This window comes from Bubalus kerabau, chromosome 7, assembly GCF_029407905.1.
Source record: "Bubalus kerabau isolate K-KA32 ecotype Philippines breed swamp buffalo chromosome 7, PCC_UOA_SB_1v2, whole genome shotgun sequence".
Lineage (NCBI taxonomy): Eukaryota > Metazoa > Chordata > Mammalia > Artiodactyla > Bovidae > Bubalus > Bubalus kerabau.
Genome location: NC_073630.1, coordinates 15,003,365 through 15,030,017, shown reverse-complemented (window position 1 = coordinate 15,030,017; position 26,653 = coordinate 15,003,365). Strand labels below are relative to the sequence as shown.

Below are 26,653 nucleotides of genomic sequence, written 5' to 3'. Positions count from 1 at the left end.
GACAGTGGATCTGATTATCATAAATATCTCCAAATGAGAAATACTGTAGGAATTTGATTGACGAATATAGCTTGTTTTACTAAATGTATTTCAAACTACTGGTATTCAGAAATCTTTTTATAAGTGCTTTTTATGCTTTCAATCACACATCTACTTCAGTAATGCTGCTGCTGCTGCTAAGTCACTTCAGTCGTGTCCAACTCTGTGTGATCCCATAGACGGCAGCCCACCAGGCTCCGCTGTCCCTGGGATTCTCCAGGCAAGAACACTGGAGTGGGTTGTCATTTCCTTCTCCAATGCATGAAAGGGAAAAGTGAAAATGAAGTCACTGAGTCGTGTCCGACCGTCAGCGACCCCACGGGCTGCAGCTTACCAGGCTCCTCCGTCCATGGGATTTTCCAGGCAAGAGTACTGGAGTGACTTCAGTAATATTTCCAATTATATCAGAATCTTACATTTCTGATAGCACTTTATTTCCAGGAAAAGGAGGGTATCAATACACATATCAATATGATTGCTACATTGCAAAAATGCTATCCTCCTGAAAATTCTAAACTTTGGATAACCAGACTGCCTGGCATTGTATTATTATTATTCCTCATCGATACTCAAAGCCATTCTGGGCCAGTCTCTTCTCTGGCTCATAGCTGGTACTGAGCAATATAGGCCAATTTAGTGCATATTGCACATGTTACAAAAATCCATAAATCAGTGAACCCACATTTAATTTACTCTGGCCTCCACTTATCTTTTCTCACTTTTTTGACTTCATAATTTACCTACTTTATGTTATATTCCTAATGAGCTGTTAGCATGTGTAATCAGTAAAACTTCCCTTCATGTAGCATAAATGATGTTTGAGAGGTTAATATTTCAAGCAAATAAACCCTTTAACTGAAGCCCCTGCTTCACTACTCAAACTTGAACTCTCTGCTATTTGGTTGCCTAAGAATATTCTCATGTTTTTGAGCTTCTTTTTTTTTCATCTATCCCTAGATCAATGTTGAAATTAGAGCACTGGTAAAAATGTGTGCTGGCCAGGTAGTAATGAGCAGTCATTATCTTTGTGCATGCATAGCTGCAGTCTTTTAATCTCTTGATACAGCTGATTCTAAACAAAATAAGCTAATGGGACATTAATAGTATGAATAACGCATACAGATAATTTTTAAATGTCCATTAAACTGACAGTAATAATTGCCTTCAGAGTAAACCTTTTGAAAAATATCAAGTAAAATCAGTTTGGATTTCATCATACACATTATATAGAAATACCAGTGTGCATCAAATATAAAAAGCAGAAGAGAAGAGGAAAGAGTAGATCAAAGGTTGGGGATAATTTACCACTGGATAATCAGTTCTTGAAAAGGCTTAAGTTTGATGCTCCCTTGTGGATAGGATAAGTTGGAAAAAAGAAGAAAAAAAATCTACTAAGTATTTATTTCACTCTCTTTATGAGGCTGAAGGGTTTATCCCTATTTTTGAAACTGGAAAGTAACTGAGATATACGTTTGGAAAGTCATAGGAAACATCAAATATTTATGACACCTATCTAATTTCCTTATACATATTCCTAGGTTCCTTGGAACTGCAGACATGCTTGATAACTAAAGACATCCTGGCAAATAAACTAGCCCAGCAAGGCAATGAACACATCGAGAGATGCCAGACTCAGCAGTGTGTCCTGATGCCCTCATGTTTCTTCAGTTAATTTCAGTACGGAAAAATCCCTGAGAGAAAGAAAATACTATATTTTATACTCAGAAAAGAGACACAATTTATATATAAGTACTAGAATACAATATGCCAAAAATAAATAAGTAATAAAACATAAATATTTGTGCAAAATGGCTAGGAAAAGTTGAGTTGCCATATAACATTTATGCATATGTATATGTGTATATAGATATAGATATATTCATTCACCACTTCTGATGGCTCAGTGGGTAAAGAATTCGCTGGCAATGCAGAAGTTCCAGGATCAACCCCTGGGCTGGGAAGATTCCCTGGAGGAGATAGCAACCCACTCCAGTGTTCTTGCCTAGAGAATTCCTTGGACAGAAGAGCCTGGCGGGCTACAATACAACGGGTCACCAAGAGTCAGAAACAACCGAGTGACTAAACATATATATTCATGCTTATAAGCATACATATACACTCAAGGATTCCTTCATAATAGAAACTTGAAGCAAACTGAGCAGGAAATAGGAACCTATTAACCTTCTGGTCACACTACTTACATCACAGAGAAGAAACCAGTGCCCTGACAACTAGGTATTTGAGGAACCTGAACTAAAGCCTTCAAATTGTGCCTGATATTCTTTCTCTGGATCATGTAAGCTGTGTGTCAAATATAACATATGCAAATCACACTGTTTGCTCAAAAGATGTCTGTTGAACTAAATTAAATCAGAACAGATACCGTTTTATCCACTTTATGATTCAAATGCCCTGAAGTTTCAGGGAACATTGATGGGTCCACAAGAAGATTATTCTAAGGACAGTGATTTGCATTTTTCAAAGCTCTTGTGGCAAAAAGTTTACTTGTACCCATTTCTGTCAAAAGGCTATCTCATATTCCAAGTCAGTACTGTTTCTGGTAAGTCACATTATGTTTTCCTAAATTCTCTCTCTCTCCTTCAGGTTTATAATTTTAAACAGTACAGAGTTTTTAACACAAAAAGCAAACAATATATTTATGTTACTCTAAATATACAAATTTTAAAAATCAACAAGGGAAGATCAATCAGGACAAAGGAGTAAGACAATACAGACGTAAGACATAATACAGAAGAAGTAAGAAAGACTCACTTCTTATAAAACTTCCCTTAGGAGCACATCAAAAATATATTTACACATGGAACTACTCTTACTGAAAACTAACTGGAAAATGGCAGACAGACTCATAAAACCAAGGCAGTAAGAAAGAATTCACATGGAATCATGTAGGAAGAGAAGAGAAACAATCAGGTTAGGACCTGTGACCCTGGGAAGGGACTCAAAGGAAAAGAGAGATCACAAGGGTAGACATCCTCCCTGGGGCGTGAGCAATTTACATCACATATTGGGCTCCCCAGGCCTGGGGTCTGACAAAGGGCAGAGCTGCCCCCTGGGTGGAGGGCTGCTGAGGAGGAGGGCTATGGGAAGCCTGGACTGAGCCTGTGAAGAGTGTGCATGCTCTGGCTTGCGCCCAAGGCAGGGCAGAGAGGGCAGTGTGAGACTGTTCTAGCGGCTGCCCCGCACATCGGAGAAGGCAATGGCACCCCACTCCAGTATTCTTGCCTGGAAAATCCATGGACAGAGGAGCCTAGGCTGCAGTTCATGGGGTCGCTAAGAGTCGGACACGACTGAGCGACTTCACTTTCACTTTTTACTTTCATGCATTGGAGAAGGAAATGGCAACCCACTCCAGTGTTCTTGCCTGCAGAATCCCAGGGGTGGGGAAGCCTGGTGGGTTGCCGTCTATGGGGTTGCACAGAGTTGGACATGACTGAAGCGACTTAGCAGCAGCAGACCTAGCACATAACCCAGCCTGAGCCTATCGAATGTTCCAACATTGCTTATGTCATGACTCAGTTCTGCACTGGATTGAGGACTGCCATGACTGAGGAAAGAGCTAAGCCTTGGAACACAGAGGAGACTCAGACCTGGGCAGCATCTAGGCAGGGAGGGGGCAGCCTTTCTTGGCACTTACACAGGTGTCACATCAGAGGCAGCCTGGATCTCTGTCTACAGCCAAGCTTCTGTAACCCATGCCCCACAATGCTCTGAGAGCCCACATGGGTCCCTGCTGGTCCAGCACTGCTCTCCCGTGGGGCCGGGATCCCAGAGCTGTGGGAGGGGAGAATACTGACTTAAAGGGAAAGGAGTCATCTTGGACCCAGACTTCAGGGCTTCTGCTCCAGCAACTTTGGATCTGACCCTATACCTAATAAGGTACATCACATAAAGCTTAGGAACTTTACCATGGTCTACAAAACCTTTCCAATCTTTCCCCTATCTGTTTTAGCCAATGAAGAGCCATGTTCCTGTTGTGTTTCTATTCCAGCCCCCTCAGTTTTTCTTCAGATGCTTAAATATGCCAAACTCTTTTTTCCTCCAAACCTACTTACATTATATTGCTCTTGCATCAGATATTCTCCTCTATAACCCTGCAATATATGCAATACACTCCTCTTTCCTTTTCTGGATAATGCCTATTCATCATAAATGTTTCTGCTTATCTATCACTCTTATGCCTAAGTAGGTCCTCCAGTCACATACTTCCAGAACAGTTGGTATTTCCCCTTTTGACGAACAGATCACACTTATAATTATTTTTGATATTTCTATTTTTCTTCCTTTTTCTGTGATCTCACAGTACAGCATATGGTAGTTCAGTTCAGTTCAGTTCCGTTCAGTCACTCAGTCATGTCCGACTCTTTGCGACCCCATGCACGCCAGGCCTCCCTGTCCATCACCAACTCCCGGAGTTCACCCAAACTCACGTCCATCAAGTCGGTGATGCCATCCAGCCATCTCATCCTCTGTCGTCCCCTTCTCCTCCTGCCCCCAATCCCTCCCAGCATCAGAGTCTTTTCCAATGAGTCAACTCTTCGCATGAGGTGGCCAAAGTACTGGACTTTCAGCTTTAGCATCATTCCTTCCAAAGAACACCCAGGGCTGATCTCCTTTAGAATAGACTGGTTGGATCTCCTTGCAGTCCAAGGGACTCTCAAGAGTCTTCTCCAACACCACAGCTCAAAAGCACCAATTCTTCGGCGCTCAGCCTTCTTCACAGTCCAACTCTCACATCCGTACATGACCACTGGAAAAACCATAGCCTTGACTAGACGGACCTTTGTTGGCAAAGTAATGTCTCTGCTTTTCAATATGCTATCTAGGTTGGTCATAACTTTCCTTCCAAGGAGTAAGCATCTTTTAATTTCATGGCTGTAGTCACCATCTGCAGTGATCTTGGAGCCCAAAAAAATAACATCTGACACTGTTTCCACTGTTTCCCCATCTATTTCCCATGAAGTGATGGGACCAGATGCCATGATCTTCGTTTTCTGAATGTTGAGTTTTAAGGCAACTTTTTCACTCTCCTCTTTCACTTTCATCAAGAGGCTTTTTAGTTCCTCTTCACTTTCTTTCATAAGGGTGGTGCCATCTGTGTATCTGAGGTTATTGATATTAGTAGTACTCAATAAATATTTGAGTGAATATATACCATATAAGGTTTTTAATATTTTTGCCATTTTAAAGAATACTCTTTTAGATATCAATATGTATCAGCGTATCTCTTTTAGGATAATATGTATCACCATGTATCAAGTTGATACTAAAAGATCTGAGATATACACATGTTGATATATTATATTTTTCCACATTAGGTACTGAAAATAACTACCACAAAGGATTTAGTAGAAATTGATCAATTAAACCATTGTAGAAGTATTTGATTTAAGGATCTATCAAATCTTGTTAGGCTTACTTGTATTGAATACACGCAAAATGTCAGTGCTTTTATATGTAATCACATATTTTGAGTGCAATAGTTTTCTTAGTTTGTTCTTTAATTAAACAAAAGATGTAAGCATATTCTTTATAAAACTCAGCTCTGATTCTGTCACTTATCTATGCCCTCAAATTCTTTAAAATCTTTCATTCACCTACAAAATTAATTCCTTTCCTCAACCTTTTTCCAGTCTCAACTACTCTATGTGTCCTGTGCACTCTGGTAAATTAATCGATCCTTGTCAGTGTCTATGTGACTTATTGCAAGAGATATGCCAGCTACAGTGCTTCTACCACCCCAAATATGTGCCTCTCCATAACTTTACATTCATTGTTGTTTAGTCACTAAGTCCTGTCTGGGTCTTTGCAACCCCATGGACTGATTTTCAAGTTAAGAGGCTACCAGTTCCATGTCATTTTTTCGAATTTTTTTCTTGGTTTGGGGTCAGGTTCCTCAGGAAACAGCTCTGAGACGGAGATTTGCTGGTGTCTAGGAGGGTTCCTTCAAGTGCTCCTATGGAAAGTACATGCCAGGAAATGTGGCAAGGGGGAATGGACAGAGGGAAAGGCTTAGGTGCAGCACAACTTCCACAGCAGCTCAGGTGACCCCATGAGCCAGTCTGTAGGTGCAGTATCTCTTCATAGTTAACCCAGATGGAGGCCAGGCACTCAGACCTTCCTAGTTCTGCAACGACCAGCCAATGTGCACATGCTGTCCCAGAAAAGGAGTAGAGCAGAACCCCTCTGCCCAGGGAGGTCCTAGATGGACTCAGCTGGGTGTCCTCCCTAAAAGGAATACCTGAGCCATGAAGCATGGATCTGATCTGCTGCACACATAGTGGACTCTGCTAAGATCCCATAGAATTCTATTTTTACCACATTTGAGGCTCTTTATTATCTCTCACCTTAGAGTATACCTCTGTGTATACTTATTAGCCATTATTCATAACTAGGTTCTAAATAGCTTTTTGGGAAATCACACAAAAGCACTGAACAATAGAGTCCATGTTACAGGCATTTGATAAATATCTGTTAAAAGAATGATGAATGTATGAATGAACAAAGTGTATTCTTGGAAACTGTTACAAAATTAACAGTAAGAAAAAATAGAAAATGCCATTTAATCATAGAGCAAGTCTGTAAATAAAAAGAACACACCCACGTTGCATGGGTGTAATGCTATTCCACAACCTGTAAGAAAGACAGTACAGCTATATGGATAACAGATTAAACTGACTTCTAAATATTCCAGGGAACTGATTTTCAGACTGTGGTTCTGAGAACCGATTGTGGTGGGAGTCCATCTGGAGATTCTCTCCCACTCTCTTCCAGCACAGTCCTGCTTGTATTCGCTTTACTTATTTTGTTTAAAATGTTTGAAAGCTTGCTGTAGGGTAAGTAACATCAACAAACTTAAATTACACAGTCTGAATACTCCTTACCAAAATATACATTTAAATGTAGCATCTTATAATAAAGAATGCATACATGTTAAAATAAACTTTTCACCCAAAGAGTTGTTAAAAAATGCAGTCAAGGGTTTTGGAATAGTCTTTTACAGACTCATCAATGTACACACGAACTTCAGGGGATTTGAAAAGGCCATATTAAAAACAAAGTATTGTTTCTATAATATCAACACACGGTGCCTCTACCCCTGATTCTTGGTATGTGTGTGTATTTTCTTTGCTAAGCTTGCGCTCAGTCGTGTCCGACTCTTTGCAACTCCCTGTATGGTAGCCCTCCGAGCTCCTCTGTCCATGGAATTTTCCAGGCAAGCATACTGGAGTGGGTTGCCAATTCCTACTTCAAGGAATCTTCCCAACCCAGTGATCAGATTTGCATCTCCTGTGTCTCCTGCATTGGCAGGGGAATTCTTTACCATTGTGCCAGTTGGGAAGATTCAATAATTTTGATTTGTAGTAAATAGACACTACTGCGAAGAACGACAAAACAGATAAATTGTATGGTACCTAGAACATAAAACAGGAAACCAGAAATCTTGATATTTAAAACTGATTTGCTGCGTAACCAGCCCTTAATAATTCATATATTTTTTTCTGAGACTCAATTTTCTCTATCTTAAAATTGCAGAAAATAGGTTGCTGCTGCTGCTGCTAAGTCGCTTCAGTCGTGTCTGTTAGATTAAGTTTATTTTATCTTGCTATTGTAGAATTGCATGAGTTACTAATACATGTTTTAAGTATAAAGAGAGGATATAGTCTTTACACAATCTAAAAAAATCTCTTTTCAAATTATGCCCTTGATATATTTAACAGCAGAACACTGTAGCATGTTTATTAAACCAAGATGGTGTTTATCACCAAAATTATACAAGTTGGGAACTGGAAACTAAAGTAATTAGCCAATAAAAGTTTTCTTTTATTGTTATTTTTAAAATTCTATCATTTATTTGGGGAAAAGCTTTATATCTTAGGATAAAATGGAAGAAATTAACCTAGAACGTAATCATTTCCTATCATTTAATTCTGATTTTATAGTAGCCATGAGAACAAGCCTCTGAGGAATTACAGTGAGTGCTTTAACAGGGAAAATGACTCTGTCTAAGCCTTATCTCATGTTGTAAAACCCCAAGCACATGGATGATTGCTATTAGGAAGTTAAACACAAAAGCTATGACCCAGAATGCCATATTCAAAAAAGATTGATATCCTGCTCTCTATATAGATTCAAAGTCCTGTTGCTAACAAAAGACACTTCAAGAAAATTATCTTGACTGTATATATTGTAAATTGGAACCATGTTTTTACTTATTACAAAATGTGGGGAAAAAAACAACAAAAAAGAAAACACATTTTACAAAAAAAACTGAACCCAGGCTAGAAAAATTGTATGAAAACAAACAGAGACAAAGAATGTCTTTCTGTTGGCCCCTCTACCACAAATTTATGACAGCAAGGGCAGTGACCAAGCGCAGCGGAGCTGAACACACTGCACTGCTCACCAGAGCTCCAGAGCAAGCAAGTAGCTTTTTCAATCACCATCAAAAATCATCATCAGCCAAGGCATACCATGCTTTGTCAAATATAATATCTTTGGTAATTGCTGTGTCAGATTGTCCCCCAACATCTTCCAAAAGTTATGAGTATCTTTGGCCTGGTGTTTTATTCTTAGATAACATAAATTTTCTCAGTGCTTCAGCTAACTCTTCTTTCCATTTAGGACAGATGGCACTCACTTCTGTAGTAACAATAGATATGTCCACAATGCCAGTCTAGGGGTTAACAGCATACTGCTAATAGCCTGTTTATGGAGGTCTATTTCTTTACTTCAACTTTATTTGAAAATCATACTTTGGCATGGGCTTCAGCTAAGCCATTCTAATGATTTCTGCTGTTGAGGATATGCAAAAACCATCCCTCCACTCCTGCAGCTTCAGTGACAGCCTGACTGGCTTCCTGAGTTAACCTCGGCACCCAGGGCTATGACAGGCCCTTCAGCGCGGCTGTATCCATGCACTCTTCTGCTTGCTTCCTGCTCTGGTGGTCCAGAGTCATGCGGGAGAGAGCCAGATGCCTGCCACAGGCTCTAACCTGAGGTCTAACACAAGGAAGATAAAACTGAACTTTGATAATAACGTGTGTCGTCACTGGATATTTCTCAATGTGTGTTTTATTAATGTATTTATTTTTAGCATTACACTGAGAGTCAATGGGCTTCCCTGGTGGCTCAGATGGTAAACAATCTGCCTGCAGTGCAGGAGATCTGGGTTGGATTCCTGGGTTGGGAAGATCCGCTGGAGAAGGGAATGTCCACCCACTTCAGTATTCCTGCCTGGAGAATCCCACAGACAGAGAAGTCTGACCAGCTTCTCTGTTGGACGTGACTGAACAACTAACATACACACTGAGACTCGGTAGAATTGCTACTTCCAGGCGAAGGCAATGGCACCCCACTCCAGTACTCTTGCCTGGAAACTCCCATGGACAGAGGAGCCTGGTGGGCTGCAGTCCATGGGGTCACTGAGGGTCGGACACGACTGAGCGACTTCACTTTCACTTTTCACTTTCATGCACTGGAGAAGGAAATGGCAACCCACTCCAGTGTTCTTGCCTGGAGAATCCCAGGGACGGCGGAGCCTGGTGGGCTGCCATCTATGGGGTCGCACAGAGTCGGACACGACTGAAGTGACTTAGCAGCAGCAGCAGCAGCAGGATACATGTATATGCCTTGAGCTGGCAAGTAACCCCAAGCTTTTAGGTGAGGAGAGTCAGCTGTTCCCTGACTTTGAGTAGTACTGGTCTTGTACTTTGATTCATCTTCTTAAGTATCAATACAGCATATGCCACCGTCACTCAGGAAAAGGGCACCAGTCTGCAGTACCAGCCGTCCCCTCTCGGGGTCTTTCACTACATATCCTGTCATGCCGACATCACTGAAACCCTTGCCAGGTGTGCACTGGTCCCAGGGACCAGGCTGTAACCATACTGCAGCAGCTGGGACTTGATGGCCCCAGGGTTGCCACACAGCAGGAGGCTGATCTCAGCATGAAATCTGCCTCTTCCTGTGTGACTAAAACCCTTCCCTATTTCCTGGAAAAGCTGGAGTGATTTCCTTTTTGAAATCTTTCTGTTCTTAATTGCTTGGACCTGAGGCTGAAGCAAATCTCTCATAAATGCTTGTTTTTCTGGAAATTTTTTTAAGCAAATTCACATGCTTCTCTGAAAAAGTTTCCGTTCTGCTTCTTTATCTCCTTCATGCAGACACTTTGCCTCCGTTTTCTGATAATGAATGATACCAATGAGGGTTCTGTCAGCAGACTTCACATGACTCATTCCTGGATTGATTCAATAGGAACAGCTGGATAGATGCCTGTAATGTTCACTCTGTCCCCAAGATGAACCTTGTCAACAATATCATTGTGAGCAAAAGGATGTCACCATGAGGCATCTGCCCTGCAAGCATATTTTCAGGAGACTTCTCGGAGTCTGATCATCTGCTTGTCAGAAAACACAAGGCAGTCGTGGGTCAGCACCACACGGTTGGGGCAGCAGGCACATGTGCAGGCTCAGTGGTCTGACCCGGCCCATCTCTACCAGGACAGTGTGGGTGCACACCGGACACTGGAAGGAGGCCCCATACGTCTCTGGAATCAGTTAGGACATCCTGCTCATCATGACACGGATGGTGAAAAGTTGACCGATGTCTTCCGGATTCAGTTTCTCATATTCAACACGCTGAATGGACCTACTTGAATCTGATGTTCTAAGACTGAGTCAGGTTAACTGTCAAAGATCTCATTGACAGCCATGTTAAACGTTAGGATAACTTATAGTGGGAGGCAGATGAGCTGTCTATATGGATTTTTGTCAAATGATTTTAAGTGTTCGCAGTTTACATTTAAAAATGGCTCCCTAATAATAATTGTTTTCCCAAGTAAGTGTATGTATAGAGGATTCAACAGTATCAATGGCAATATTTTCATCTTCGGCCAGGTCAATAAAATCTCAAAAATTTGCTTTGCAGGTTTCCATATTTACATCTGTTCCTCAAATCACATATTTTCGTCCTGGAAACTGCTCACTGGCCATTCTATTTTCTGTTGTTGGCCTATACTGCAAAACCACCTACGGACACTTTTGTGCAGACCCCAGGTCAGGCCTCTGCCTCATGGGTGTGCCTGTAACACCACTGTTGGGGTTTCCTCTGTCTAAGAGCTGAGAGTAACATATGTTGTTTGGTGAACCAAGAACAAAACCAGGAAGAATCCCTGAAGAGTGCATCAGAGGGGAGCTGGAAAATACTATGTCCTGTGCAACAGGGCTCTGCCAGCCAGTTCCAGGCCTGGCCAGCCTCATCTGCAGCTCTGTTACATGGGTAGAATCCTGGCATCATTGTCTCTGACACAGAGACAGCCTGGCTCCCTCACTTGCAGGAAGGGAAGTTTACTGCTCCAAAGCCTGAAGGACTCCAAGAGTACCTGGTAGATTGCGTTCCCAAATGTCCCAAGAAAATAGTTTTTCAAAGCTTTAAAAAAATTTAAAGAATTAGAATTAAGTACTGAGGATTTTTTGAAGATAATATAAATAAGTATTTTAAAAAATAAGGGAATAAACTACAAAGAAAGAAGAATCCAGAGTTATATATCAAAAGTCAGTCAGGTCAGTTCATTGTATCTACGATGACTAGTTTAAAAATATAATGGAAACATATCCAATCCATTATAGTGTGAGCATACACACACATACACACAGGTGAGCATATTCAAAACCTTGTAAAATTTCAGCAATAAAAACAATGAAAACACATACAAAAATACTATAAATCTTTACTGAGGGTTATAAGATGACTATATAGATAGATACCATGTCTATGAATGAAAGGCTCATTATTTTAAAAATTATAACTTTCTCAAAAATAATCTATAAAATCCATATAAATAACAATGTCTTGGGGGTGCTGATATTCTCTGAAAGAAATGATCACTTGAAAATTAATCTCTTATTATTGATAAAAGAAGATAAATATGGAGGTATCCACTCTACCAATTCACAAAATTGCTGCAGATGGAGACTGCAGCCATGAAATTAAAAGAGGCTTGCTCCTTGGAAGAAAAGCTATGACTAACCTAGATAGCATATTAAAAAGTAGAGACATTACTTTGCTGACAAAGGTCCATCTAGTCAAAGCTATGGTTTTTCCAGTAGTCATGTATGGATGTGAGAGTTGGACCATAAACAAGGCTGAGTGCTGAAGAACTGATTCTTTTGAACTGTGGTGCTGGAGAAGACTCTTGAGAGTCCCTTGGACTGCAAAGAGATCCAACTAGTCAATCCTAAAGGAAATCAGTCCTGAGTATTCATTGGAAGGACTGATGCTGAAGCTGAAACTCCAATACTTTGGCCACAAAGATCTGCAAAGATCTGACTCATTAGAAAAGACCCTGATACTGGGAAAGATTGAAGTCAGGAGAAGGGGATGACAGAAGATGAGATAGTTGAGAGAAAAGATGGGATAGATGAGAAAGTGATGGCATCACTGACTCAATGGACATGAGTTTGAGCAGGCTCTGGGAGAAGGTGAGGACAGGGAGGACAGGTGTGCTGCAGTCCATGGGGTCTCAAAGAGTCAGACATGACTTAGTGACAGAACAACAACAACAACAAAACTAATTATAAAGCTGCAACACAAGAGTTCCCTGGAAACCACCACTTCCTTCTTACCGGACATTACAGTGCTCATGTCAAATGCATTGTTTTTTTGTTTTTTTGTTTTTTTAAGTCTTTTTATCTCATCCACATAATGAGAATGCAAATTAATTAAGGGGCAGACATTCACTCTTTTAATTCTTTGTACTCCTTGCACTGGAAATCCCCGATGGCTCAGCAATAAAGAATTTGTCTTTTGATCCTTGGGTCCAGAAGATCCTCTGGAGTAGGAAGTCGTAACCTGCTCCAGTATTCTTGCCTGAAAAACCCCACGGACAGAGGAGCCTGGCAGGCTACAATCCAAAGGGTTGCAAAGAGTCAGACAAGACTGAGCAACTGAAAACGCACTGCTCATATTAGTACATAGGCTTTGTAAAGTATACAGCACATGGTCAGATTATAGGTATGCAGTGGCTACTTGAATGCAATTAAGAATTTTTTCACTAGAATATTCCCATTGAAATAAAGAGCCAGACCTCATCTGTGATGTTTAGCAGCTGACTTCTTTTTAAGCTGCCTTTCTTATTAGGCACTACATATGGACAGGCTGATCAAGAAAGCCCATCATGGATCTCCTTCTTTGAAACCCCTGGAAAATTTAAGCCTATAAAATCTCCAGCCCAAGTAAATGGGAACTATTCGCAGCTTGTCTCTTAACTACTACAAACTGTCCCACCCATTCACAGCACTCTGCTCCAGCCAGCCTGGGCCTGCATGGACCCACTCTGCTTTCTTCAGGAGGTCCTGTGCGAGTAGTAAATTATCTTGTTTTGTGAAGTGTCATCTGCCTGGACATCTAACTGGGATAACCAAAACACTCAGGTGAGGCAAAGTAATATGATTGGAAAAACATGACTCTGTTTTCAAGCCTAATTCAAAATGTGAGGAAAAAAAATAGGAAACAGAACTTTTGTTATCATACATTTCATTCAAACTTAGCCTTTAGATATAGAATATAGATATATTCCTTTAAAAAAATGCTACTGGCTTGAAAGTTTACAGGAAAAAATATACAAATATTCTCCCAAACAAAACTTCATAATTATCATATAAAATCGTTGTTTTGATTATAAATTTTCTAACAGAAACATTTTACATATTGAATTGCTCCATAAGAAATACCTACATATTATAGTGTCTCTTCTTCCCTCCTACGGATACTTTCACTAAGTTAAGTGTCTCCTAAGCAACCTCCCAAACTATTATTCTGCCTTTGTGTGACAGCTTCTGAAGAATGAATATATTCAGGTTCCCGCATCCAAGCCAAGGCATGAATTAATAAATTGGAAGGATCAGAACCATGTTCAACAACCTCCCTTGGATTCATACCTGCCAACTCTCCATAGAAATAGAGCTGGGGGATTTTGGCAACACCTTGAGTTTAGATTTGACTTATTCATTTTTCACTTAAAAAATCCTCCTCTGCCAATGTATTCAATGAATTTAATTTTCAAGCACTTCAGTTGATAAGAGCCTAAATTCTCATTAAAGTGATTCTTCTGCAAAGAGGATACAGCATCAAGTGGAAAATGCAAGCTTTTCTCTACGAGAAACATATTTTTGCCTCCACTTCCTGGTTTTTGTACATCTAGTTCCCTTTTAATGTTAATTTTTAGATTTTTCTCTGGCATCTCTAAACACTTCATATTTCATTTGACTAGCTATTTCTCTTACTATTTCAGGAAAAAAGGCAAATGCTTGCAGTAAGAAAAAGGATGCATAAAATGAAGAATATAAACTTCCAAATGACTGTCTCCTTTGTGTAAAGGGTACAGGGGAAATTTGTTTGTTTTATTAATCATTTCATTTTAAATCCGAGAAGCTGTGTGAGACAAATGGAAAATGCCAGCAAGGATGACATGACAAAGAGGCTAATAAACTGCTGGATGCTTATAACTGTGAGAGGAGCTAAGCAACATAAACTGCCTTCTGGGAACAGAGCGGGTAGCTGAGCTAAAGCAGGTCACAGGCAGGCTAAATACCACACTGACAGTGAATAAGAATGCCATCAAGTACCCCCACATAGCTCACAAATGCACCAAAATATTGACTGTTTATGACCTATATTATTATTGTAAGGCAAATTAAAGATCACATCCAATGTTTTACCACATGTCGTCTAACTGAAAAACACCTAGATCTAGTGTTTATTTTTTTCAGGGGATGATAGTTAGAGAAAAAAAATGACTTTCTGTACTTTGTGACAGATACTGAATAATTTGAGCATCTCTGACACTAATGATACAATGAAGGTGAAATAAAATATTTCAATGATTAATTTTTATCTGCAGAAAATTTCCTTTTGAATAAATAAATCACATAGATATGTGGTTTTCTGACCTTGACATTTTTTAATATTTATTTCGATTTTATTTATTTTTGGCTGTGCCTGGTCTTCGTTGCTGTGTGGGTTTTTTCCTATAGTTACAGAGAGCAGGGGCCACTCTCTAGCTGTGGTGTGATTGGAAGTTGCGGCTCGAGGGCTCTAAAGCACAGGTAAAGTAGTTGTGGCTCACAGGCTTAACTGCCCCATGGCATGTGGCATCTTCCTGAACTACGGAGAGAACCTGTGTCCCCTACACTGCAAGGCAGATTCTTAACCACTGAGCCACTGGGGAAGCCCTTGATTTTTTTTTTTTTAATATTTAATTTATCCATTGCACTATTTTGTGCTCTGCATAGGCAGCAATATTAGTGAAGAAAAAAATCCTAAAATATATCTTATCAATGACTTATTGTTTCTCTTTGCATAAAAATTAGGAAGACCGAAATGCTAGTCAGACACATGGTTGCCAGGGGGGAGGAGATGTGGGAAAGGGATGGATTGGGAATCTGGGGTTAGCAGATGTAAACTATTATATATAGGATGGATAGACAGCTGTATGGCATAGGAAACTATATTGTGTATCCTGTGATAAACCATAATGGAAAAGATTATTAAAGAAAGAAATGTGTATATGTGTATAGCTGTGTCATTTTGCTTCACAGCAGAGATTGGCACAACATTGTAAAATCGACTATACTTCAATAACAAAAATAAAATTAACAACAACGACAGCAAACTAACGGATGAATTTTGAAAAAAGGAATGCTAGTTAGAAGTTACCTTCTTGATGGTCTCCAGCATGGAGCGCCCTCCCTGCCAGGGCTTGGAGTTCTTTCTGATACATGACAGACTAGCCATGCTGTGCCACTTCCGGTCCTCCAGCTTCTTATGAAAAGCGTTAGCAAGCAGAAGCACCGTGTCATATATGTAAAGGTTTGAAATCTGAAAAGACATTAGACAGTAATCATTAGAATCAGAGATGCCAACCTTCAAGAATAAGGAGAAAAGTATCAGCTCCGTTGCTTCTGTTCATGTCATAGATAGCCGGTTTACTGGGTTATTTATTAAGCAGAAGGTTTCCTTTTTTTCATTTCCTGGGCAATTTTGCTATTGAGAATGAAGTCTGGTCTGATTGTATGCCTCAACTGCTTTTTCAGCTTATTTAGGTGTGAGAGAGATGATAAAAAAGAGGAGTTTCGACAGAGGCAAGGCTGTTAGTGTCAGACCTTAGAAAATCACTGGTCCTTATTTCTTTCTGAGGAAGTAAGGATCTAAGGGCTTAAGATTGGAAGGGAAAATGAATAATACATTTTATGAAGATGTCATATTTTTGCATTCTGGTTTTTCAGATGGAGAAATATCAACTTGATTTTACATGGAAGATGAGTGTCATAGGTGCCGGATGTCACCATCTGCCTATATGTTTGTGTCTATGGCAATTCAGTAATGAAAAAGTGAGAGGAAACAGCACTATTCATAAACATTACAATGATCAAGGGTCTATACAAAATTATATACAGGTGCATTGCAATTAACAAGACAAATACCATAAACTGCTGTTTGTGAATGTGTGTTTACATTAATGATTTCTTCTTCTAAGGTAATCATATTAACTTCCCTCTACATAGATTTTAAAATAAATCACACAAATATTTGATACACTGTATTGCACTCTTAGGGTTCGCCAGAATCACTGTCCTCAATGTTAATTGCCAATGTTTTTTAAATAATTTAGAAACAACATTTTAAAAATATAGATACCATGAGATATCCAAGGTCAACAACAGTGGTTTATTCTTATATCATTTCCTCCCTGAAGAAAAAAAATCAATATAAAATAAAAAATGAGAACTCAAAATAGCTATAAAAAATAAATCCATTTTAAGCATGTAAGTCTTCTCAGATATTTAGGAATCTTGTTATCACATTTTTTCTTGAAAATAAAGGGGACAGTACTTTGATTACCTTTTGCTTATAATTAATCATGAAGGAATCTTATGAAATTTTCTGCCCACATCACAGCATGCTACTAAACTATTAGGATGATGAGAATTTGAACAACTGTTAATAAGCACTTCCTAATGGTGCCTTTGAATTTTCTAACTAGGTAAATCTTTAACCACTTGTTTTTGTAGACTTTCCTTTAAAGAGACTTTCAACACTCTTATGCACCACATGAAATATCAGTTTGTTCTTTATAAGGAAATATTTGGACAGGCCGTTCTCATCTTGGCCCCCACCCCACCAGATAATTTCTAGAGAAACGCCTGTAACTGGCAATGAATGAAGAGTAATGCTTGAAGTTAAAAGTAGCTGATGGAATGAACTTCATCTGAATCAGACTGAATACCCAAAAGGGAAATCTAGAAGAAATGTGAAGAATGAATGAGTTGTATCCAAAAGTCTGGGGCAAATCTTTGGATATTTCTCAATAATCTACAATAATTTGACCTTTTCTAAAACCTCTCATGACCCCACTGCCTCCAACTCTCTTTCTCTAAGCAATCTAGCTTTATTTTGTTTCACCCTCTGACTGACTGCTTCAAGCGTGTAGATGAGATAGTTGTGGGAACATCCTCTGAAGTCTTTTTATCTGTCTCTAACTAGTTAACGTTCTCTCGTACTCAATCCATGGGTCACAGGCTGGGTGAATCCTACCCTGACAACTTCTCAGGATTCTCCCCACTCCCAGGCTAGGCGGGCAGTTCTTGTTTTATCTCTCGGAACACTCAGTGCATATCTCTATTGAAGCATATCAGAATGCTAAGAATTCTTTTAAAGTGCTTTTCACACAGAATATAAGTTCCTTCTGGATAGGGGCTCATATTGCAATATTTTTGCCTTTCGTACTTTTTGTTTCCCTTATTTTTTATTTCCTCTTGACTTAGCCCAGAGTCTAGCACATATTTGGTTTTTGATAAATAGTTGTCAAAGAAAGAAAGTCAAAGAAAAGAAAGTCTAGTTTAACATCAGTTAGGTTTAACAGAAGTCAAGATGTGAGCGATCTGACAGCTGGTGGCACTTCTTGTGGCATAGTCTCCTTTGCACATCTAGAGGCTGCACTTTAGCATCTATGCTGGACTAAAAGGTCAGTGATTTGCAGTCAATATGTGACAAGTGTTTTTGACAAATGACTGCCTCTCTTTGTTTGCTCACATCCCAAACTGCAGAATCAAAAGGGAGAGATGACATTCTCTGGGCTTTCCATTATCCCTTCTTTTACTTCTTTCTTAGCAAATTTCTATTCTCCTTTGAGGTCTGTGCTCTTTACCATGGCACACATTACAGCCCCTCTCTGCCATTACCTACTGACCTCTTGGTCACTTTTTATTCAGATGAACTTTGCTTCTACTCTGGCATGACAAGAACAAGTGACTATTTATTAGACACAAATGAACAACTCCTCTAACATCTTAAATGTCAGCATCTCACCATTTGACCAATCGTTTCTATCTGCTCTAACAACATTTGTTTTCTGACTTTACTGAACCATCAATACCAACTTCCTCTACATGCCAACTTTCCAATATCTGACACCTTCTTTGACTTGCTCTGAAACATTCTCCTTCCTTTAGTAGTTGATTACCTGGTATAATTTCTAGGCAGCTCCTCATCTCAGCATTCTTCCTCTGTCTTTCCCTTATTTTTCAGTTTTTCTGTTAAAAGTTTAATATTCAGAACTAACTTTATTTGAAGATGCGAACTGACTAGGAGAGATGTGGATAAAATGTTATCTTTCTTGATCTTAACAAAATGCTTCTGACACAGAGACTGAGATAACATTAGAATGGTTTGGAGCAAATATTACTTCTGCTATGTTCAAAACAAGTTTGACTTCATTTTAACAGCCTTAAACTGTCAAACCATGTCTCATCCATCTGGACTTCATGTAACTGACTTTGAATCTACACTTTATATCTATCATATTTTAAATATTAGGCATATTATTCAGTGACTGTTAACAATTTGAATATTGATGATGTAAGAAAATATAAGCTTTCTCTTCTAGTTTTGTGTCATTTACAAATCTGATAGACGTATTTTATTCATTTTAATTTGTGTAGTTTAAAAATTTTGAAAATACTACGTCTGAGTGAAGTCAAAGTTGCTCAGTCATCTCCGACTGTTTGGGACCCCCAAGGACTATACAGTCCATAGAATTCTCCAAGACAGAATACTGGACTGGGTAACATTTCCCTTCTCCAGGGGATCTTCCCAATCCAGGGATCAAAGCCAGGTCTCCCGCATTGCAGGTGGATTCTTTACCAGCTGAGCCACAAGGGAAGCCCTACGTCCAAAGACAGACTCTTTGGATAACCATAGAAAATTCCTTGCATTTCAAGAGTAGAATATCTATCAGTGTGGTTTTACTATTCCACTAGTTCCATACTTACTAAACTGAGGGTAAGAGAAACTCTGGTGATAAGCTGTAAATATTAAAGGTACTCAAAGCTACATAATACATCTGGGCCATGTTCTAGGCTTATGAATTTTGCCTGAAGAACTGAACACAAAACAAAGTAGTTTAGCTGATTACTATTTGAGATGTTGTTGTTGTTGTTCAATCACTCAGTTGTGTCTGACTCTGCGACCCCATGGACTGCAGCATGTCAGGCGTCTCTGTCCTTCACCATCTCCCGGAGCTTGTTCAAACTCATGTCCATTGAGTCAGTGATGCCATCCAACCATCTCATCCTCCGTCATCCCCTCTTCTCCCTCCTTCAATCTTTTCCAGTATCAGGGTCTTTTCTAATGAGTCAAATCTTCACATCAGATGCCCAAAATATTGGTGCCTCAGCTTTAGCATTAGTCCTTCCAATTCAGGATTTATTTCCTTTCAGATTGACTGGTTTGATCTCCTTGCAGTCCAAAGACTCTCTAGAGTCTTCTCCAGCACTCACAGTTCAAAAACATCAATTCTTCAGCACTCAGTTTTTCTTATAGTCCAATTCCCACATCTATACATGACTACTGGAAAAACCATAGCTTTGACTGTAGAGACTTTTGCTGGCAAAGTAATGTCTCTGTTTTTTAATATGCTGTCTAGGTTTGTCATAGCTTTTCTTCCAAGGAGCAAGCATCTTTTAATTTCATGGCTGCAGTTACCATCTGCTGTGATTTTGGAACCGAAGAATATAAAGTCTCACACTGTTTCCATTGTTTCCCCATCTATTTTCCATGAAGTGATGGAAGCAGATGCCATAATCTTAGTTTTCTGAATGCTGAGTTTTAAGCCAGCCTTTTCACTCTCCTCCTTCACCTTCATCAAGAAGCTCTTTAGTTCCTTTCTGCCATAAGGGTGGTGTCATCTGCATATCTGAGGTTACTGATATTTCTCCTAGCAATTTTGATTCAACTTATATTACTTTTAATTTTAAAGAAACCCATATATTGTATAACTTTTAAAGACAATAATAAGACTATGTTTTGAACTTTAAAAAAAATCTGAAGTCAAAATGCTTACTATCTTTTGTTCTTAGTAGTCTTTGGTGAAAATGTTTGAGTGACATTAATTTATAAACATTTTAATGTTTTCCTAAAAGGAAAATTTTTCAAACACTATATTAAAATCAACAAAGAATAAAAAGATTTACGACAATATCTAAATCTAAAAAAAAATATTAAGTAGGCTTTGGTGATGCCTGTTCTTAAGGAAGTCCTATTATCTTGTTTAAAGTTCCTCAACCCATGTATTTAATAGTATATTCTTCCAGGAGATGGTGAAGGACTGGGAAGCCTGACATGCTGCACTGCATGGGGTCACACACAGAATTGGACAGGACTGAGCAACTGAACAACAGCAACATATCTGAATATTAATTTTACTGTGTTAAACACTTGTTTCAGAATCTTTCTACCTCCCTTTTGAAAACTGGGACAATATACCAATGCCTTGTTCTCTTCCTAAGTATTCCTCTAATATTTCTAAATTACAACATTGTGATCATATCTACAGCTTTATTAACTGCTCTGAGAAATTATTTTTCCAGCCTCATTTTAGAACAGTAAGGCATACTCTAACCACCTCCCAACACCTGCTCCTTCTGATCTAATGATTTACTTTTCTTTAAATGACTTTTATCCTAATCTTTCCAATTTTAAGATGGAGAAATGGAAGCAAAAGGATTTGAATGTTTCTATTTTCTCTCCATTAGTAGCCAAACTAACATTAGTTTTGTGTGTGTGCTCCATTGTGTCTGACTCTTTGCGACCCCTTGGACTGTAGCTCACCAGGCTCCTCTGCCCATGGGCTTTCCCAGGCAAGTATTCTGAAATAAGTTGCCATTTCCTACTTCAAGGGATTTTCCTGGCCCATGGATCAAACTCACATCTCTTGCATCTCTGCATTGGTAGAGGGATTCTTTACCACCATGCCACCTGGGAAGACAACATTAGTTTCATCAAGCAGTAAATGGCTTACTTCCTTTTGTTTCATATATTGCTAAAAACTGTTTCTAGCTGAAAGGTATCTTTGACATTTATTTTGCAACTTCAGCTAATTCTGAATTTTAGTCTTTCTGGCACTAATTTAAAGATTGAGGAAACTTGGCTTTTGTTCTTTCTAAATATTACTTAGGCTTCCCCAGTAGAAGGACAGTTGCTGAAGCTGAAGCTCCAATACTTTGGCCATCTGATGCATAGAACCGGCTCATTGCCAAAGACCCTGATGCTGGGAAAGATTGAAGGCAGGAGGAGGGGATGAAAGAGGATGAGATGGTTGGATGGCATCACTGACTCAATGGACATGAGTTTGAGCAAATACTGGGAAATGGTGAAGGACAGGGAAGCCTGGTGTGCTGCAGTCCATGGGGTCACAAAGAGTTGGAGCGACTGAACAACAAAATATTGCTTCCCTTTCTGTGTACACTAAAACATGTAACAGGCCAGAGATCTCTAGATGCTCACCCTCTTCTCTAGATGTACCCTCTTCTCCTCTGTTGTACAGATTATTGTGACTGCTGGGTTTCTATTTTCAGAGGTCACAAGAATAATATTTTCATACCTTTTTTTCTGAGTTTTTCTTTAAGGTGGATCCTGCTGATAAGATATATGTCTACCTGTGATCCTTTTTATCTGCACTATGGACTCCAAGTTGAGAGAGGCTTATTTCTCCCAGGGAGCCCCTTACTCTTAATTTTAAAAGTACTTTTCTTGTTATTTTCTTTAGCTTCAGTGAGATAAAATATACACCAAGGCCAGACTTTTTATCAAATGCTCCTCTTTTAGTGGAACATTTTAAATTCAAGAGCCCAGCATTCAGGCACTTCATTATATAAATCTTCACATATAAAATTTTCTGTCAGTTTTCCTTTTACCTATTCAACAGTTAGTTATATTCTATTACATATAATAAGGATGTTAATATACAATAAATGCACAAAGAAAAGTAATCTTCCAGCTTTCTCTGATCTGTAGCTTTGCGGGGTTGACGATGAAGGTATGGGGCAGGAGGAGTGTTACTTCCAGTACATCCTTAACTCATTAGATATGTCTGGGAATACCAAGATAAATACAATATTTGTTCCCTGATTTCAAGGAACTCAACTGAATCAGAAGGATTGTGCTGTTGGGCGAATATGCTTTGAAATACTGTGCGGTACCTTTCTGCTTTCCCAATCTATACATTTCCTACTATCTCTTTCAACAGAAACAGCCTTGAATATCTCATGATTTTCTAAATCAAAGTTCTTTCATGTTTCTAATTAAAGTTCTATCATTTCCACATCAATTATACTTAGAACCAATTAATATCAAAAGATAGGTCATTGGAAGTAGAAAACTTAAACCCTGTTTAGGCTTGAGTGGCTCACTTTGACTTCTGTTTTCTTATCAATTACTTTCAGATCCAAATTTTTACAAAGGTGCAAAAGCCTCTTGATGAAAGTGAAAGTGGAGACTGAAAAAGTTGGCTTAAAGCTCAACATTCAGAAAACGAAGATCATGGCATCCGGTCCCACCACTTAATGGGAAATAGATGGGGAAACAGTGGAAACAGTGTCAGACTTTATTTTGGGGGGCTCCAAAATCACTACAGATAGTGACTGCAGCCATGAAATTAAAAGACACTTACTCCTTGGAAGGAAAGTTATGACAAACCTAGATAGCATATTCAAAAGCAGAGACATTACTTTGCCAACAAAGTTTCATCTAGTCAAGGCTATGGTTTTTCCTGTGGTCATGTATGGATGTGAGAGTTGGACTGTGAAGAAGGCTGAGCGCCAAAGAATTGATGCTTTTGAACTGTGGTGTTGGAGAAGACTTTTGAGAGTCCCTTGGACTGCAAGGAGATCCAACCAGTCCATTCTGAAGGAGATCAGCCCTGGGATTTCTTTGGAAGGGATGATGCTAAAGCTGAAACTCCAGTACTTTGGCCACCTCATGCAAAGAGTTGACTCATTGGAAAAGACTCTGATGCTGGGAGGGATTGGGGGCAGGAGGAGAAGGGGACGACAGAGGATGAGATGGCTGGATGGCATCACTGACTCGATGGACATGAGTTTAAGTGAACTCCGGGAGTTGGTGATGGATAGGGAGGCCTGGCATGCTGCGATTCATGGGGTCGCAAAGAGTCGGACACAACTGAACGACTGATCTGATCTGATCTGATCTGAAAGCACCATGGTAGGTATGATGGGAAAAAGAAAGAAAGACAAATACTTAATGTGATTTTATGATGCCTGGAGGGAGCTTATTCTAAAGGAGCTTAAAAATCCACTAGCAAAATTCTGTGGGCAATGATTCCAGAGCCAGCTGTTGGGTAAATACACACTGCTCATTACAATGGTGGAGAAGGAAATGGCAAACCACTCCAGTATTCTTGCCTAGAGAATCCCATGGACAAAGGAGCCTGGTGGGCTGTCGTCTATGGGGTCACACAGAGTCGGACATGACTGAAGCGACTTAGCAGCAGCAGCAGCAGCAGCATCACAATGGTAATAAGTATGAAGAAATTGCTAGATAAATGGCCATTTATCTAAAATATTCAAAGCTGACTAAAAATAGGGAAACTGTTATCTTTCAAACAAGGAAGTAGTTTAGCCAAGTCACCTTATTTATCTAGTATTATTAGGAATAAACTAGTTTTCCTAGAATTATTTTTCCAGCCTTTTCAAACTGAACATCCCTAAGTACTAAAATACTATTTCTATTAAACATTTTGAAGGAATAGGTTTCTAAAATATATCCTATGTTTTTTTCCTACTTATGAAATTGACCATGACTTTAATCTTTATTGGTATCTCAGGGTTACTGTTTAAATATTAACTCATGAACTAGCTATATACTATAGTGATACACTTGGAATTGTATTATAATGTAGAGTTGTTTTACAGAGAAGGTGCTGCTCTGATAGGATATTTGAATTAGAGTATCTCTTTGATTTCTCTTTTTATGTTTCTTGCCTCATTACAGGGCTTCCTATGCCCTATTATAGTTGATGTTCCTGCCTTTGTCAAACCTCCTTCAAACTGACATATTGAGATGGCCAGTGCAAAGAGAAATAACACAAAAAATTCTGATAGGAGTTTCCTTAAGAAAAAGAAATAGGATCCAGATGAGTATTAAAAGGGCATTCTTATGTGTAAGCTACAGGGACTTGGTATTCTTTTTTTTTTTTTTTTTTCGTTTTGCTGCTCAGAGATTGTATTCATTTACTTTCAAATTTTTTGTTGTATTCTGAATAGCAAATGTTTCAGCTATCTCCCATCTGAGTTGGATATAACTTTATATTAATACTACTGCATTTTCGGATTGCTAAATATTTTTCTGGTGAAGTCCTTCCAACCAGAAATTAATCTATAAAAAGGAATAGGCTTCTATATCCTTGTTATGCCAGAAAAGGCAAACAAATTTATTAGCTTAATAATTTGGAGTTTAGCATTAAGGAGTATCAATCACAAATTCTACCATGAGAAATGCTATTGATCTACTTGCTGAAAAGAGAATAACCTTTACTGATTATATTTTTACCAAATAGATATTTTGATTTTGCTGTAATGAAATTTAGAACAATCAAAGACAGATTCTTAGCACTCTTCCCAAGTAGACTTATGAAATTGCTGGACCAAAAATGGAAACATGTAGAATTCTGAATGCAATGCCACCAGAAAATGTCTCTCTACAACTGACCAAAAAAAAAAAAAATCCTTAAAGAAATATCTGGGTGCTTAGAATATACCTCCATATTCTGAGCAAATGGATCCTTTGGATCACACAATGTTGAAGATATTCGATGGTTGCCACGGAAACATCGCTGACTTATATTCTGGGGGACTGGAAATGTCTGTCGAATGATGGTTAACCTTCCAATTGACCTTCTTACAAGTTCCTGTACATCCACATCATTTATTTCCTATAAGATAAGAAATGGAAGAATTAGAAATGTTATAGTACACAACAGAAACACAAAACTATTAATGAGTTGTTATCAGGAAATGCTAAGAGATTCTGTTACTGTAATACATTTGCTTAATGCTTAGCCCACATCCAAGTGAAAACAACACCACATGTTCATTAAAATAATCAACTCATTTGTAGTTGCTGTCTGTGCGTTAAATTATATGCATTTATGTATATAATTAATGAATGCCTAAATAATTTCAAATGAAGTGATGGACTTGAATACTTTTTATTTATAATAAGTTTATAATATGTTGAATACTTCAGAAAACTATGTTATCTAAACATTAGAAAAGGTCACAAAGTAAGCTGTTATTACACTTAATTATTCATTAATGGATTTCAAAGTACTTTGACGACATAGGAAGATAGTTGTAATGTAAGAATAATATATATATATATATATTAGCAATGAAAAGGGGGTTCTTAAATAACACAGTAGAGAGAGAGAGAGAGGAGGCATCATTTTTTAAGACTTTTCCCAATTATTTCTTAGAACTTTTGGTGTTAACTCATGGAGTTGTTTTGATAAGGAATAGATAAAATGCTCATTAACTGCTGAACTGATATATTAGTATATAATTGTGTTCTTAACATAAAGATAAAAAATTCTATTGATTAATACAAAATGAACTCCAGTGATGTTTATCCAAATTACTACTAGTTTGCATATAAGCCTTTGAGAACACAAAGGAAAGCATTTTCTTCTTCCTTTTCCCAGTCACCATCCAACTCTAGACTTAAACTTTAAGATTTGACTCAACTATGGATGTGAAAATAAAAAAGTAAGATAATATTTTTAACATACATCTGTTCTAATTGAACATTATTCTAACTGGAATTAGAATAGATGTGATCAAAATAAATTTTAGTTTTAATGTAGCCTTTACTTAGGTAGTTTGTAATTCATGGTATCCATTTGAAATCTTTTAAACCGATAAGTCTTTGTAATTAACATATTATTGCTTTCAACAGATTCTTGCTGCTGCTGCTAAGTCGCTTCAGTCGTGTCCGACTCTGCGTGACCCCACAGACGGTAGCCCACCAGGCTCCCCCGTCCCTGGGATTCTCCTTGCAAGAACACTGGAGTGGGTTGCCATTTCTTTCTCCAATGCATGAAAGTGAAAAGTGAAAGTGAAGTCTCTCAGTCATGTCCGACTCTTTGTGACCCCATGGACTGCAGCCCACCAGGCTCCTCCGTCCACAGGATTTTCCAGGCAAGAGTACTGGAGTGGGGTGCCATTGCCTTCTCTGACAGATT

General features: G+C 38.7%; 1 protein-coding gene across 3 annotated transcripts in view; it reads right to left on the bottom strand.

The window, feature by feature from the left end:
- GRID2 (glutamate ionotropic receptor delta type subunit 2) overlaps positions 1–26,653 on the bottom strand; it is a 640,427-nt gene that overhangs the window by 551,875 nt on the left and 61,899 nt on the right. For all 3 annotated transcript variants that reach the window (XM_055587659.1, XM_055587660.1, XM_055587661.1), the window contains exons 3-4: positions 25,172–25,345; positions 15,775–15,936 (exon numbers count right to left, since the gene is read on the bottom strand). In XM_055587659.1, the coding sequence (XP_055443634.1) occupies positions 15,775–15,936; positions 25,172–25,177 (168 nt within the window). In that variant the 5' untranslated portion in view covers positions 25,178–25,345. The remainder of the gene's footprint in view (positions 1–15,774; positions 15,937–25,171; positions 25,346–26,653) is intronic.